Raw genomic sequence first — 18389 nt, 5'->3', positions numbered from 1 at the left:
GATATAAAAGTTGAAATCAATTGTTGTTTTTGTGGTGTCAGCTGAATTATTTATTAAAATATGAATTGGCACATTTTTGGAATGGTGGTGTATTCATAGTTTGCTGATTGATGGAAGAATGGTTTGTAAATAATATTGGTAGTTATCGAACCGGTACTGATCCGAATTTCCAAAAAAATTGGGACCGGTACTGAAAGTGCTTGGTATGGTACCGGTATCATGTTAGTATTTTAGTGTGATTGGATTAATTGGTTAATCAATGTGATCATACTAAACATTGAGCAAGTTTGGGATGTGCGGAGTGCACACTTGCTTTAGTTTATAATATTGCTTCATTAGAAGTTTATTAGAAAAATTAATTTATGATTATGTCATGTCACACGTTAATCATAAGTATTTAATTTGGAGGCATATTATCTAAATTAAATTTTAAATTATAACTGCACAAGACAGTTATGTTAACCCTAACTGCTAGGGATGAGCAAAAATCGGTACGGTACCGAATCAGAACCAAGGTTTTGAATTTTCGGGACCGGTACGGTACCGGTATTTCCCGAATTTTACCTTAAATACCGGTACCGTCCCGGTACCGTACCGATACCGAACCGAATATTTTGGTACCGGTACCAAGATTTGGCGATTTTCGGGATCGGTATTTTCGGTACCGGTACGGTACCGAGCTCATCCCTACTAACTGCTCTAATAGATAAAAATGACACTCCATTCAATTGATCGGTAGTTCATCTTATTCACGAAATCATACCAATTTTTGGTCTCAATATCTGAGTTTTATCCGATTAAAGTATTTTAGAGAACTACCGAAATAACTTTTAATTTGAAAGTTATCATACGACTCTCTGAATTAATGAAAGTTGCAATTCCAAAACCACCAACATATCGGAGGCAAAAATTTGGTAAATATGGGTACCGGTATCGATCACGAATTTCCCGATGTTGGATTTTCGAAAAACTTAAACCATTTGCTCATCCCAAAATTTTGGTCAGATATCTAAAGTTTTGAAATTTCTAAACTAGCGGGATATTAGGTGACTAACATCAACTATAACACCGAAGGGGTGGTGGCGCAGTTGGCTAGCGCGTAGGTCTCATAGCATGCTGAGTTATCTTGAGGTCGAGAGTTCGAGCCTCTCTCATCCCATATACATATTTTTATTTTTTGTACCCTATACTTATTTTTTGTACCTTGTTTTCATAGGCAAAGAAAACAATTAAAGTAGTCAGCTTGCAGTTAAGGCTTTTAAGAACATTAAAAACCAAGTTGGTCATTTTGAGATTCAAACATTTCGACTTTATACCTTTTTAACGGTTAGGCGTGCTTAGAAACTTGGATATAGAAACTGAGAAACCATCTTTACTATTTCAAAAAGTTTAATAAAGTCAGTTCGAACAGTTGGGTTCGCGTTGATATTTTTTATATCTTACAAACGTCGATTATTCTCCAACTTTTTTTAAGAGTCACTGAAATGATTTGTATTGTTCAATGAAAACCACCAAAAAGCAACAGAATATACAAAAGTACAAAAATAATATTGATGTACAGATTGAAGTTGGTCAAGATGGACAACTAAAGTTTTACATCATTCATCATAAGCCCAAGGAAGAAAATTTAGATTTCGACTTGATATTTCTATACGAAATCCATCTTAACAAGGTTTTTTTAAGCACAAACAAAAAAAGTAAAAAACTCATCAATCCCACACTACAAATGAACATATAATGCTTTCATCTCCAATCTCCTGCAAGTACAAGTATACATACACGTAAAACCATACCTCAATATTCTCCTGCATACATCCGTTTTCAATATGTTTTTATAGTACTGAATCATCATCATCGTCATCAAAAGCATGATTATCACCATCATCTGAAAGTGAGGAAGATGAACGTAAACACGATTGGAGTTATCAACAAAGTTACGAAACAGCGATTCAACATTTTTTTTCCTTAAAAGTTACCTGGATGTCCATCGCTGTCATCAAGATCTCCCAAAAGAAATGAATCTAAATCTTGTTCAGACGTCGACATCTTGCTCTTCAGATTTGCTCGCACTGATTCTGGTCCAGCAGCCGTTGTTTGATCATTTTTTTCATCTTTTGTTTGTGCTATCTGTTTTAACTTGCTCTCCTCAACAAACTTCCTCTCATACCTACACATATAAACATATAGAATAATTAATATTAATAATACAAGATGTTATTTTACTAACCGTGTTACATTCTAAGATAAAGTAGTTACATACGGGGATACATGAGTGCTCACAAGTGTAAAATATATCCTCCAGAATCTTCCATCTTTCATGTGTCTCGGGCATAACTCGTATCTCAACTTTGATACTTCCTGACAATTTAAGATCATTATAAACATTGATTAAATTATTATCTGCATCATTTGACTCTTAATAGTGCACACGTTTATAAAAATTCTCATAAATGATTAACAAGTACATCAGTCATTTGTGTCTAACAAGATTCTCATTTGATTATGTTTCTTGCATATACATGAACAATATTGATACCTTGACAGTTGTGAGGACAAGATTTGCATGTTTCTGCTGCCATTCTGAAAGATCTTGCCTTACATTGGAGACAGTAGCCACATCAGAAGCTGAATCATCTACAAGTCATTACAGTCTAAACATTTAGTTGTCTTATTGTGCAAATCAATAGAGTTAGCCATAAATAGATGCATAAATCAATAACGTTTTGCAAGCAAGTCTGAACTTCAACATATTATCTAGGATTTCTACATGTCCTTGATCTTTAGATCTATGTTAATTAATTCAATCACATTCGAATGTCTCAACAATGTTCATAATTCATTTCGATTTTAAACTACAGGTCCTTCACCTTAGTTCTTTGTTATTCGACTACATTCCAATAGTTCAACAATTTTCGTAATCCATTTAATTTTGAAGTTGAGAATCTACTATTTAGGTTTTCAATAGGTCCTTGATCTTAGATCTACGTTAGCCAATTCAATCACATTTCAATATTTCATCAATATTCATAATCCATTTTAATTTTAAAGTTGAGAATCAACAATTTAGGTCTTCAATAGGTCCTTGACCTTAGATTTAATATATTTCACCACCGTGGCACCGTTCATAATTGATTTCGATTTTAAAGTTCGGAATCAACAATCTAGGCTTTCAACAGGTCTTTAATCTCAGATCTATGTTAGCTAATTCAATCACATTCCAATACTTCAACACAGTTAGCCATCAATCTCAATTTCAAACTTTAGAATCAACAACTTCAATACCCACAATCAAAAAGCATCTTAACAATTTCAAATCAGCTGAACATATAACATCATCAATCAACAAGAATCCAATACAACAAGTGAGATTTCAACCTGGAAACAGTAAATTCTGTAATGTCGTTATCGTGCAAATCAATAGAGTTTTTTTTTGCAAGCAAATCTGAACTTCAAAATGTCCTTCATCTTATATTTAAGCTAGCTAAGCCTAATCCAATCGCATTCCAATAATCGAAAAAATGCTCATAATCCATTTCGATTTTAAAGTTCAGAATCAACTATTTAGTTTTTCAAGAGGTCCTGATCTCAGATCTACATTAGCTAATTCTGTCACATTCCAATACTTCAACAATGTTCAGAATCAACGATTTACTATATTTCAACAATTCATAATCCATTTCAACTTTGAAGTTCAGAATAATAATTGATATAAGTTTCCTACAGGTCCTCGGTCTCATATTTACGTTAGCTAATTCAATCACATTCCAACCGTTCAACACCGTTCACAATCAATTTCAATTTCAATTTCAAACTTCAGAATCAACACTCTAGGTTTCCAACACGTTTTAGATGATAATAGATCGACGTTAGCTAATTCAATCACACTCCAATACTTCAACAATATTCACAATCAATTTCAATTTCAAACTTGATAATCAAAACGCATCTTAACAACTACAAATCAGCTAATAACTAACACCAATCAATCAATCAATAAGATCTTAGATCTATGTTAGCTAATTCAATCACATTCCAGTACTTCAACATTCACAATCGAAACGCATTTTAACATTTTCAAACTAGCCGAACAACTAACAACATCATCAACACGAATCCAATACGACAAGTGAGATTTCAATAATGTTCAGATCTACATTAGCTAATTCAATCACATTCCAATAATATCAACATTCATAATCAAATCGCATCTAAACAATTACAAATCAGCCGAAAAACTAACATTAAGCGAGAATTCAATTCAACCTGGAAACGGAAAGCTCTGAAACGTGGATAACGTAAGTCCTCTAACAAATCCTCTTAACTCCTCCGTCACACCGAACCTCTCAAGCTCCAATTCCAACGGCTGCTCATCCGAAGAAACCTGATCGGCGAGTGAGAGTAACGCCACAGTCTTCTTCAACTGATCCGCTTTTCTCGCGGCAATGTCCTTGGACCGCTTGGCGGTTTCGGAAACAATATCGGCGATTCGGACCGGAGAAGAAGAGGCTAGGGTTTGAGATCTGCGTGTGGCTTCTTCTGCTAGTGACTTTGCCTTCTGCCACAAGCTATCCATTGATGAATGGTTAGAGTGTGAGTGTGTAACTGTTTAGATGTGGAATTTAACGGTAAAAGTTAGAGGCGGTTAACGGACAGTTGTTGGAGTGTGAAGTAAGTTGACTACAGATCCGTTAAAGTTTATTTCGAGTTACGTTTCTAGTCCTTTAAATTTAAAGACGCTTTTATGGATTATAAATGAACGATTAAAAGAGAGCGTTGAATTTGTTACGTTTGACGTAGGAATTAACAAACGGTATTGGGTATCGGTACAGTTGGTACCTACTATTTGAGGTTTCTGTATTAGACTATTACATTGACATTGACTCACCGAGATACAAGAACATGTTTTCCACTGGACACCTTATTGATACTGAAACCTCAAATATTGAACAAGACCGACATTGAACGAGACCGAGAGGGCGCGAACAATCGTTTGATGGAAGACTACTTCATTGACTCGCCGAGATACAAGAACCCGGAGACTTTTAGACGTCGCTTCTGGATGTCTAAACATTTATTTTTACGCATTGTCCAAGATTTGGAGCGCGAGTATGATTACTTTAAGCTAAAACGGGACGCACGAGGGCTGTTAGGATTCACCGGTATCTAGAAGTGTACGTCAGCATTGCTCGTGTTTGCCTACGGAACCACGCCGACACCAACGACGAGTACTTAAAAATGGGGGGGGGGGACGATACGAGACACCTTGGAGTATTTTTGCCAAGGTATTTATTGAACTTTTAAAAAAAATATATTGCGTTTATTTAAATTTGTTTATTTAATAATTTAAATATAGGCATAATACAACTATGCGGTTAACGTTATCATAGATGACCCACTTTGCACGACCTACAACAGATTTACTCGGTGCATGAAAAGGAACATAGTTTACCCAACATGATCGGGAGTATAGATTGTATGCATTGGAAGTGGGCTAACTGTCCAACTACATGGCGAGGTCAATATGCATGTGGTGACCAGAAAGTACCAACGGTGAGCATTCAAGCGGTTGCTCTGTACGACCTTTGGGTTTGGTCGACCTACTTTGGCAACCCCGGGTCCAACAACGACATAAACGTTTTGGAGGCGTCGCCCGTGGTAGAGGATTACATCTCCGCTACAGCACCAATCGCATCGTTTTGAGCTAACGATAACTACTACTCACACAGATACTATTTGGAAGATGGGATATATTCGGAATATTCTATTATTGTCAAAACGTTTAGAGACCCAATGACTGAAAAGAGAAACTATTTTAAGAAAGTATAAGAGTCTTCGTGAAAGGACATGAGAGGTGTTTTGGGGTTCTTCACTAACGTTGGCATTACGTGAAAAGTTCGTGTCGTGCATGAACATTGGAAAAAAAATGAGAGATGCTATGTATACATGTATCATATTGCATAACATGATTATAGAAGATGTCCGGAAATCAATATGTCAATATTATATACCGGGGAATGTCCAACAAGAACAACCTCAAGCAACTATGGAGGAGAGGATACAAAATGCTTATCAAATGCGTTCAAGTGAGATACATATGCGCTTATGACGGATTTGGTCCAACATGCTTGGTCGGTGCGGCTAATTCGAGGCGAAGGTGAAAGCGTATCAAGCGGGGATGACGAAGGAGACGAGGAAAGTGAAGACGAGCTCGGCGAAGACGAAGACGGTGAAGATGACGAACACGAGTAATTTCTAGTCGTTTTTTAATATTAACGCAAAATTTATTTATTTTATTTAATAAAATGTTATTTGCATTATTTTAAATAAAAAAATAAAATAATAATGAGATAATGATTGGAAGGGGTTCTATCCACTACATCCATTTTAGTCATAAAACCCCTATGGTGACGTTACACCACATGACTGATGATGCATAATGCCCTCATAGAGGCTCTATCCACTATCATGATCTTTGACGAGCAGCATCGCTATTATTGATAGGAGTCTAGGACACATCATATTGCCAAATTGGTAATATACACGTAAATACAAGCACAAACCACTTTTAGGGGCTAGGAAGTGGTTCAAAGGTTTAATTGTATTCGAAACCTATTATGCTCATACTATGGTATGTATAGAAGAAGCCAATGGTACCATATACGCTCGTTAGGACAACATCATGATGGTAACACTCCATACCTTCATATGGGTGTTTAAAAATGCTATACGCCCTTATAGCGTTTCATTGACTGACGAATCTGATGGATGTGTACGTGATTGAGTCGCCTTTTCTTTTATATATTATTTGCGATTGGGAAGGGTTTTATCCCAAGTTAAATTAGTTAACTTTTATCTTCACGTTTCTCAAAATAGTAGTCCTATGATAAAACAAATGGACAAGTAGTTTCTAACATATATATTTCCCATCTAAAATGCAATGATATTAGGTAAACACTAACATAAAAAGAGCCTAACATGTTAAAAATGAAAAACAAAGAACAAAACATAAGAACATTACATGTAAGTTTGTACTATAAGAAACTAAGAATCATGGCAACTTGTTGGATTTCGTAGAAGAGCTGTTATGGATAAGGCGTCGTGTTCTCATGTGCGAATAATCCATGCTAGTGAATTGAGTCGGGTCGGATCCTTGTGTTTCAAGTACCATAACATGATCTTCCCCTCTCTTCCAAGTTTCACCTACATAGAGAGCTTTCTTTTTGTTATTGTAAAACACCAACTCTTGATCTTCATACCCTTCACCCTAATCAATACATAATTCCAAATTTAAACTTTATAAATATAAAAAAAACACACACACTTATCCAAATTTTAGAATTTGAATCTTTTCCCAATTTCATTAATTTGGTTTGAAAGCAAATGACAAATTAATCCATTAATTAAGAATTAATTACAAAGTTACCATCTTGTTTAGCATCAACTTTCTTGAAAAGCCAAGAGAAAGAGCCTTTTGGTCATAACCTACATAACATGTAAACATATATCATCACTATGCAAGTAACATGAGAGTATTAAAAAAAAGGGGGGGGGGGGGGTGGGGGTTTGAAGGTTAGAATTTACCTAACTCATGGAAAGCTTGTATATGATGACCAGCATTAGTTGTCATCAAAACTGAAACCCTAACACACAACAACATTATCATCATGGCAATCATCTTCTCCAACCTTAGTACCAATAATGTAGCATGTGGGATGAGATATATAGATGTTCTTTTGTGGGTTCTGTTAGGAATCATGTCTCAATATATCAAGTGAAATAGACATGATTCTTACTAACTGTGTGTAATCAGTGTGTGTGTGTGTGTGAGTGATAGAGAGGATACACAAAAGCACAAAGTGGAGAGATGCAATATATAACATAAAGTGAATAGATTATAGATATATTTATATATCCAAATCAGTCCTCAAATTAGGCCTTATGAGTTATGACATTATCAAACATTTTTTGTTTGTATATGCTAGTCGAAAGATCTAATCATAAGAACGATACGTTTAGCATGCATTAATCTACAAACTATTTTGGTAAAAGAGGACGAAAAAAGCGGTGCATGGAATCCACATTGAATAGAGGTTTTGAGAGACAGGAGGCTACAATTGATAACACCATTTTGGTCAGATTATTATCATATATGATGAGAGGACCATTATGTGTTATCATATTTAAACATACATCTCTATCATACCACCAAATTTCTGAAATTTTGTTACAAGTGTTACAAAAGTTCATCACATACTTTACTTAATCAACTAGCCAACCAAACATGCCTAAAAGAAACAAACCTCACAACCCGAAAAGGAATTGGTAACATATCCTATATATGCTTATAATTAACCTAGTATTGGAAGTTAGACCAAACGTTTATTCCCGACTGATCATCAAGCATTTGTTCGTCGGTGAAATTACTCTGAATTATCGTTAATATTGAATTAATTTTTAATGGAGTCTTGATGAAGCTAACCATAAATTACCTTTCCATATAGTTGCAAAATTCCAAAAATATAAAGTTTGGACTTTTGGGCCATTTGCATAAAAGGTATACATGTGAAAATATGCAATGAAAATCTGAAGTTGAATATGAACAAAAATAGTTTCACTTACTAGTCACTATGCATATTTCACATCCATCTACCAGAATGCAAGCTTTGTCTGGTCTACTTTAGAGATGAAGACAGAAAGGTGGATGTGATGTACCTCTTGCCTCATCTAATATATTCTTTTATATTATAATCACTCCTTAAAAAAATAATGATAATCAAGTATTGCATATGAATCATTTTACTAAAATTAGCATTACATTTTGTGGATTATTGTTATAAATATCCAAAACAATTAACAAACATAACGAGTTCTTCTAAGAAAGGACTGCAATTTACAAGCGAACGATCGTTTTGTTATAAAAGATGATGCATAACTTAATAAATGTAATACAAACTCATTAATTCAAGCAACTTATACTTATGATTTGGGTAAACCAAATTAATTGGTAAAAAACGAGTTTATTCTAACATAATTATATTTATATTTATACGTATACACAGTATATTTTATATTCTTTATTATTACATCACATCAAAGTTCAAGGTGTTACATTATATTTCTATTGACAATGAAAGAGTGAGAAGAATCATGGACCAGGGTAAGTTTATTAGTAACTTCTTAGTGTTTGTATAGAAATCTTACAAAGAAAAACAAACATTTGCATTGACTACCTTTTTGTGTTTCAAATCTCTCTACTACATTAAAAATAATATTATATTATACACTACATGTAACGCAGATAAAAACAATGTTTCTCGTCTCAAACTAGTTAAGTATATAAAGCTAATCAAAACTCTAACTACTAATAACAAACAACACGCTAAACGAAGTCAAAAAAACCAAACACAAAACACCCAATTTCAACCTCAATCGCAACCTGAAAACAATAAATTTTAATTTGCATGTATAAAAAAAACCAACATCCTATAACATAAAGAATGCATGAATTCAGAATCTACAGCATAACAGCCCATGCTTCCATCCTCGATGCTTCTGTAAACGTCTCCTGTCCGCTTTAGCCATTCTTACCGGACTACTGTTCCACTCATTCTGCAATCTACATTTCATCACAAAAAAAAAAAAAAAAAAAACGTCGTTAAATTCTACAAACAAATAAAATAAAATAAATATGCAATTGTTTTGAGTTTGGTATTGTTACATAGGAAATGCAAAGGACCGAGTGCTAGTTGTGCTGCTCTCTGAGCGAAGAGAAGTGTTTCCAGAAAACACCATTGGCCCGGAATAAGTTATGTGTTCTGGAGCATGACCTGCAACAGAGAAACTTGACTCTAATTCACCACGGTTAACCGTTGCAACATTGTCTGAACCCGTATCCTGGACCTTAGGTGCACCATTTGGCTCTATTGAAACCTCAGTAACCCGTTCAAGATTCTCAATGCTAGTTGCAGGTTCGGTTTTGTTGAGATTCAAAGTATTGTTTTCACCCTCATCGGGGCTTTTTGAGATTTCTTCTAGTGGATTCTGCAATTAGGAAAATTATAATGGACCCAAACTTGTGATACCAGTTAGGTTTTTAGTTTTGTGTTGTAATATGCAAACTACACATGCGTATGCTTTTGCATAGGCCTGTAAATGAACCAAACGTTCGGTGAACTGCTTAGCTGGAAGTTCTATATCTTCGTTGATTTAATAAACAAGCGAACATGAGTGCAGCCTTTTGTTCATTTAAATAAACAAACAAACATGATATTCACGTTTACGTTCGTTCGTATATCAAAACTATGTATTAACAATATTACATTGAAATCAATTTATTTTTCATTTTTAGAACACTTTATTAACTTTTAAAATGTTGGACGTAAGAATAATTGTGCCTTAGACTAGGTTCAATATTCACGTTTACTTTTAATTGTGAACGTTTATATTCGTTCATTTATGTTTGTGAACTTTTCGTTTAGAATATTAACGAATGAAAACGCGCATATTCATTTTCTTAGTGAACAAGAAAAAATATGTTAAGTGTTTGTGTTCGTGTTCATTCGTTTGTTCAGTTAAAACAAACTAACACGAACCTGCACCGCTTGTTTTCGTTCTATTCGTTTACAAGCCTAACCATGCGGTAAAATCCATTATTTTTTCCATTTGCAACCACATTGGTAGGAAACAGGAGTGGCAAAATGGACAGGTTGATTAACAAATTTGTGTCAAAATGAGTAAACTTTTAGTACATGGATCGAGTAAAAAACGAGAAAGTCAACTCATTAATAAGTCAATGTATCAAAACTACATCTAGTAGTTAAAACTTAAAACTATACTAACCTGACAAGCCTGTTGATCAATGGACTCAAGGAGAGACTGAAGCGAAGGAAGAACCCGATCTTGTACCAATGTGGGCCCGCTATTAGAAACCGCTTTCTCTGTAATAACATTATCCAATAAATCATCACTCGAACTAATCTTTTCTTCATCAGACTGCAGTAACATATCTGAAACATTATCATCTGTAGCTTTAGAAACAATAACAGCCTCTGAAGAAACCATAAACCCGTCAGGGGCAGATTTGGAATTTCCATTTCCGTCATTACTATCTTTGTGATCCGGTACTGAATCCTGTAAATCTTGAGCTGGAGTCACTGTTTCAATACTTATGTTGCACGTATTATTATGATCGTTAATTGGCCCGTCTAGATGTAACTCAGCATCAACTTCTCGGGTCCCACAAAACGCATCAGATTTCGTTTCAGTAACTTCATCAAGATTAGAAGGTTCCAGAACAGGCAAACCGATATCAACTTTCACATTCGATTCCAAATAATAATCTTCCGTGGTTGAAAACTTCAACTGTTCAGGATTCAGCATCTCATTACTATTCTCATCAACACAAATATCCTTAACATGAAACGCGTCCTCTTTGTAGCATATTAACAGCTCGGGAAACTCACATTCAAGAACGTTCTTATCTGTGAAAAGTTCGGTTTCTTTCTCACAAAACTCTGATGGTTGTAAAGGATTTATCGTATTATCATCGTGAATATTTGAATCATCAAGTTCTTGAGTCCATAAGTTGAGTTTTTCATTTTCTTCGTCGGATAAAAAAGGGTTTGTGTATCTTCTAGGACTCTCTTTCATGGCTTCCGTCAGTTCATCTGTGTCAAAATCACTCTTGTTGGATTCATATCAAGTTAATGACAAATAACAGTTCACCTTTTAAAGAGAACAAATAGGATGAAAAAAATATTGTAACATGTTGACAATATGACATTAGTAGCACTACTATAATAGATCCGAAAAACAAAGTTCAAGCTGAGACAAAAAAACTATTGTAACATGTTAAAACTAAAAGACGGACGACAAAAGTCAAAAGCCTTGTCTATCACACGACGCCATGTATGAATGCTGCATCTCAAACAAAGGACAAGAAATCCTGTTATTTAAGGGGGTGGCGGTGCAGCTTATTGCCCGCTTACCCACTTCTCTATTGTAATTGGATCCTTTTGTTCAATAAACATATTACTTATTGCATAAAAAAAAAAAAAAGCTGAAAACTCATAAACCAATAGTAAAAGATGAAACTATGACATTAGTAGCACTACTATAATAGATCCAAAAAATAAAGTCCAAGTTGAGAGAAAGAAAAACTAGACTAAAAGTCTAACATGTCAAACTAAAAAACGAGCGACAAAAATCAAAAGCCTTGTCTATCACATGACGCCATGCATGAAATCATGAATGCTGCATTTCAAACAAGGTGTGAGGACCGAAAACTGAAGCTTTCCCTAAGACCATGTGTAGTAGTTTAACTAAAAAGTGAAAAAGTGATTTACACGTCATTACTCACTTTTTTATTTTTCACCGAGTGTAATGGTTTAACTAATATATTAAATAAAAAATAATAAAATAAAATAAAAAACAACTGAATGCATGTGATTAGTGAATTAAAGGTGGACCCCATGCTCAAGCGACCTCGCGCTCGTTGGCTGGGTAGCGCCCAAAGGGGCTCACTGGCCTTGGCGCCCATGTCATTCTGGTCTGGCGGTTTCACCAGATGAGAACGGTAAGATAGCTTGGGGCGCCACCCCACTACATGTAGTCTAACACGAAACGAAATGAAGTTCGGAAAAAAGTGACCACAAAACTGTCTATATGCGAAACAACAAATTGGAAACAACATGCTGTGACTCAAAAGACAAAACTATATATAGTAACTAGCCATTTTCAACAGTCAACAGCTTGCACATAAGTCAAATAAAAATAGAACTAAAGGCTGTCAGCAATACCATATGCAACCAAAAACAAAAGCTTAAAAGATTCATAACAAGACAACAGATCCAAAGAATAACAAATGACAGATAATAGTCAAAACACAAAAGAGTAAAGACAACACAGAAAAAGTTAAAAAGTTATATTAAAATAAAACCTCCACTAAACTTGTTTCAAGAGTAATTCCACTAGCATAGAACACCTAAATCACCTTTTTATATTCCTCAATTTTGTTCCATTACAACCTTCTTTTTTGTCAGTAGATCAAATTACACATTTGTTTAATAGGGTTTCTGCCTGAAAACAAACAAAATTTCACACTCTCATCACCAATATTATCATTATCATCATTAAATCATTAATATTCATTATCAAACCCTAGAGCAATTAAATTCTAACCAGATCCAAACAAATTCACACTTTTGCAACACAAAAAGCATAAACCGAGTAAGACCCTCGAGACCCGACCCGGTTATTTACAACAGGGACCGTTACCGGCCCTAAGAATACCATTAAACAAGTCCAAGTCATAAATCAGGTAAGACCATTTTCTTTTTACATAAATTAGGTAAGACCCGTGAGACCCGAACCGATCAGACCCAGTAATTTACAACAGGGTCGGTTCGGTAACCAGGTCCTAATCTAAGCGGGCCCAGTTCAGGCCTCGCCTCGCAGGTCTGACCATTTTCTCTTTACATAAACCGGTAAGACCAGCAAGACCCAAACCGCTTGGACCCGGTTATTTACAACAGGGTCGTAAGAACACAATTAAACGTGCCGGGTCGTGTTTCGCGGGTCTGACCATTTTCTCTTTACATAAACCGGGAAAGACCCGCAAAACCCGAACCCATCAGACCCGGTTATTTACAATAGTTTCAGGTCCCGAGTCCCGAGAACACGGGTTCATAATCATAACTAACCTCAGAACCTGTGAATCAAATTCAACCAAATCAAACCCACATCACAGATCCGAATTTCACGGAACAATTCACACAACCTTTGATTCTTGCATATCAATAGATCGTTAAAAATTAAAACTTAAAACCCAATTATAAACCAGAACTCAAGAAACTAACTTTCCAGTGCATTTATTACCCACGTGTAGACAGATACAGAACCAAAAAAGAAGCATTAATTACACTGAAAAAAACAGTCTTTCAATCGGAAATCCTTCATATTTATTCGTATTTAAATAATTTCAAAAACCCAGAAATTAAACGATGATTCCGAAATGGGTTTACCTTAAAACCAAGAATCTGATGTGGGTTTCGCCGGAATTGACCGTAGAAGGTGTATTTTGGCCGGAATCTGGTCGCCGGAGAAGAGAAAAGGTGGCCGGAAAAGTGACCGGAAAAGGTGAATCTGTTTTAATTAAAACAGAGAGGCAGTCAGAGAAGTGGAATGTGACCAACTCATCACCTGTCAATGGGGATTGGGGATTTTATTTTTTTAATGTTTATTGATTATTTAAGTTTGTTTGTTTAGTTATTTATGTAATAATTTATGATTTGTGTTTTCTGTGGGCCCAGTTGGTTTTTATATTGTGGGGTCCATGTTCCACCATCACCGCCATCATTGGCATATGGGTGTGGTTTGGTGAATTAGTTGAGGACCTTGGTGGCATAGCCGTGTGTTGATCTAATTTGGAAAATTAGTATGACACTGGGTTTCTTAGTTCTTACTATGATAAGTTTTTTTTTTTATATATGTTTTTTAATAGGAAATGAAGATGATTGAGTGGGTAAGTGGCCTCATTTAAAAAAATAATTATATTTCGTATAACATATACAGTCTATAATCTTAACCTAATTTATAGTCTATAATCTTACTTAATCTAATTTCAAAAATACCTAAGATATTGTCATAATTTGTATAATAGTATGATAGTGTATATTTGTATTTATAGAATATATTTTATTATGGTATTATACGGTACTTTATTATATAGTATAAAACAACTAGTTTTAAAGCCCGTGTCGCACACAAGATAATTCAAATTATAAAATTATAATTAAAACAGATAATTACATAGCGTATATGAAAAAAAAATATATTACATCTATGCTTGTATCTATACAATGTGTACACAAATTGATTTTATTTATATCACAAAATGATTTTTTTAATGAACTTAATAAAAAATGCCCGTGCAAAATCGTACCCGATAATGCTTCTTTCTATTGAAAAATTCATTCTCGGTGTCATATATGTATAATTGAAAGAATTTTGGTTATGAACCAATTTCGAGAATAAGACTTCTCATACGATAGTAGTTAGCCTAAATACAAAAGAGGCGTTACCTTTATTGATATATTTATCAATTTACCACAAATTAAAGGAAAGTAGGATATTAAGTTGTAGTAATGGATGTTCATCAAGAACTATGTTTTTCTGAGCTACACCATAAAAAAGATTTCGATAAGTTTCAGAGGGCTTCTTGACTTTGTCATAATAACAACATAAAAAATAACATGTTAACCCATTCAATTTTGTGAACATTTTGTTTCATTTGAGCATAGTTTTGCATGACATGCTTCCCATACAACGTTCTAATCACCATTGAAGGAAAAATTAATGTTGACATAAATATTTCAAATTTGATAAAAGTTATAAGTATTGATGGGCATGGGGGTGGCATGTCGAAAGTGTTCTCAAAATTTTCTTAAATTTTAATAGTTGAGGGAAAAATAGTCAATTTGTCAAATCCCGAACCTTTTGATTACTTCAAAAAATGCCTTTATAAATAAACTTGAAACCCGAATCATGTTTAAAATTCTAACTTTCATACTTTTGACATTTTAAAGTCAACACTTTGAACCCATAATAAATTTGACGATAAATCTATTTTGCATTCTCAAAATTTTCATTTTTGACCCGTAATAAATTTTGACCTAAATGTAGTGAACTTGTACCAAACAATCTATTTACAAACTTTTGACCCATAAAATCAAATTTAACTTCCACAAAAAACTCGAAACAATTTTCATTTGAGAAACATGATTTGTTGTTGGTTTTTGGAATTTACCAAGTATTTTGGAATATATAGTAAAATAGTAGGTTAATATTTATATTTATAAAAATATATAGATATTATATAAATATAGTGTAAAAGAAAAGTGTATAATTATTGATTTATTACATATATTAGGGTATATTAGTTTTGGAAGGAAAAATTGTGAGAATTAACCAAAACATGACAAATGTCCATATTTATTTTACTTTATTAGAATAGGTAGATATATGGTACAATATTTTTATATAATATAACACTCGTTATGCGATATTATATAGGCAGATCATCGAGTGAATACCATATGAGTAATGTATTTAATCTTGATAAGGAAATTTGAAACCTAAAATATTTGAAACTGGTATATAGGTATGACTATATGATATCGGGTATGAGCCTAGTTTCAAAAATTTTCGTGGGCTTGAAATGGGTGTGATATTAATTGATAATCCGAACATGTTTACATGCATTAAACATATATATATATATATATATATATATATATATATATATAGGGGAAGAATATTTTGAGAATCATGTTGAGTTGTAAGAACTTAAGAACTCTCATTCTAGGTCACACATTTAATTAAATGAATTGGAATATGTGGTTGAGATTAAATCTGGCAAAAAAGTCAAAGTATGAGAGAGAATAAATATGTAACTGATTACACTAACTTTTACGTCCGTTATACATGTGTAAAAAGTCGACTCGGTGCGTAAAAAATTATGTAATTTTTTTACGTGTATGTAACCTACATATATTACGCATGTGTAAAAAAAAATTCGAAAAAAAAAATCGTTACACTGAGTTCTTTCGAGTTCTTAAAACTCAAGGAGGTTCTCATTTGAAATCTCCCATATATATATATATATATAATATTATGTAATCTTTAAAATGTATATATAATAAACAATATATGTTTTTTTTTGTTATGTAACAAATACATGACAGAATGAGATCGGAATGAGATCGGGTATGCAATATAGTTTTATAACAAATATAAAATTACAAATAATACAATTATATACCCACCATATTTGTTCTTTTCCTAATCAATGAGTTTATTATTTATATATAGACCTATGTGTTTAAAAAAAGTAAAATATTTACTTTATATATTAAAAGAATTCTTAATGTCTAAGTTAACAACAAACAGAAGAGTAATGGTAGATTTGATCATTTCAATTATTCGTTTGTTCTCACATCCATATCCTAATTTAAGGACCCTTATTTTGTGAAATAAAAAAGTTTAAATAAATACTTTCTTAATAATATTATAACAAATTATTATGATTTATGCAAAAGTATATATCCAAGTTATTAAATTTGAATGGCAATATTCTTTTACAATCAGACCTACTCCATCGCTATCCATGGAAAGTCGCGGCTCTCTTCTCAACGTGGTCCCGCAACAAACAGGGCCGTTTCGTGAGTAAGCTAAATAAGGTCATGGCTTTAAGCCTCCGATTTTATAGGGCCTTCATCTTATATTGGAAATATATATCATGAGATTTTAAAAGTAAAATTCTTTTAAAATTAGTAACTCATTGATGGGCTACTAGCTAAGGAGAATGACTTCATTTCCATTATCACTGTATATCATTTATATTCTATAATTAATGTGTACTCGCTAGCTCTATACGTATAAAGAAAAGAAAAAAAAGGTCTCAACATTTTAGTTAGTTTTAGGCCTTCGATAGTGTTGAGCCGGCCCTGGCAACAAACAACTATCCATCTCTCGCTCCCTCTCACATTTTACATTGTTAAATATTCGTGTAGACTGATTTAGCGTTTCTCACTTCTCTGTCACATCAAACCCACCCGCCTATCTCCACTCCTCAATTCTAGATTGGCCTTCCAACTCATCACCGATGAAGATGCTCTTGGTAGTGAACATAACAATCATATCCATTTCCACTAAACCTAGTAATATAAGTTGTAAACAATCATTATCAGATGTGAACCAACAAGTCAAACACATGTGAGAAAGGTAATAAGTAAGTTGTTTCATAACTTTTATAATAAAGTTGATTCACAGCTTTATCAGTTTATTTAGTAATGTAAAAGTATAAATCAACTTATAAAAATAGTGAAACGGTTTCTTTTACATACTAGTCATACACATTTGACTTATGACATAATCTTATACATATTTTATTATTAAATGAAGTAATTAATGTTGTTTTATATCGAAGGAGATTGGATGGGATTTTCAACATGAAAAGTAAAAGCCTCACCCACTATTTTGACTAAGTGGGGCTTCCCACAACAGCACCAATGCACCATCTTCAATTCTCATCCATTAGGACTAACAAAGTGTTTGGTCCAATGGTCCCTCCACTAGTACCATGTGAGGTTTCTTTACTTTCTAAATTTGTTATAAAATTTTCATTTTTGTATGTTACATTAGTTTATATATGTAGCTTTCAATAAATTTGAGTACATATATATCATAAATTAAGAACTTATAAAGTTAGTTAAAACATAAGTAACATGCATGTTAAAACTGTTTTATACATCATATAAGTCACAATCTTGTTTTATCTATAGAACTCAAAAGTACTTTCTTAAAAAACCAAAAGAGAATAATGTATTTGA

At 33.5% G+C, this 18389-nt stretch overlaps 2 protein-coding genes across 2 annotated transcripts; both read right to left on the bottom strand.

The window, feature by feature from the left end:
• Positions 1–1697: 1697 nt before the first annotated feature.
• LOC143573249 (uncharacterized) lies at positions 1698–4593 on the bottom strand. Its single transcript, XM_077058182.1, has 5 exons — positions 4264–4593; positions 2537–2634; positions 2261–2358; positions 1977–2167; positions 1698–1885 (listed from the first exon to the last, which is right to left on the bottom strand). Exons 1-5 carry the CDS (start codon positions 4571–4573, stop codon positions 1833–1835), a joined length of 750 nt encoding a protein of 249 aa, XP_076914297.1. The 5' UTR covers positions 4574–4593; the 3' UTR covers positions 1698–1832.
• A 4729-nt stretch (positions 4594–9322) lies between these two features.
• LOC143573239 (uncharacterized) lies at positions 9323–11697 on the bottom strand. The gene is made up of 3 exons (XM_077058173.1): positions 10840–11697; positions 9719–10041; positions 9323–9616 (listed from the first exon to the last, which is right to left on the bottom strand). Exons 1-3 carry the CDS (start codon positions 11647–11649, stop codon positions 9508–9510), a joined length of 1242 nt encoding a protein of 413 aa, XP_076914288.1. The 5' UTR covers positions 11650–11697; the 3' UTR covers positions 9323–9507.
• Positions 11698–18389: the final 6692 nt, after the last annotated feature.

The sequence above is a fragment of the Bidens hawaiensis genome, unplaced genomic scaffold, assembly GCF_021521415.1.
Source record: "Bidens hawaiensis isolate Kalapana, Puna unplaced genomic scaffold, B.hawaiensis_p1.1 tig00001382_1, whole genome shotgun sequence".
NCBI classification, from domain to species: domain Eukaryota; kingdom Viridiplantae; phylum Streptophyta; class Magnoliopsida; order Asterales; family Asteraceae; genus Bidens; species Bidens hawaiensis.
The sequence above is the reverse complement of the archived record's forward strand: the minus strand, read 5'-3'. Positions and strand labels throughout refer to the sequence as shown.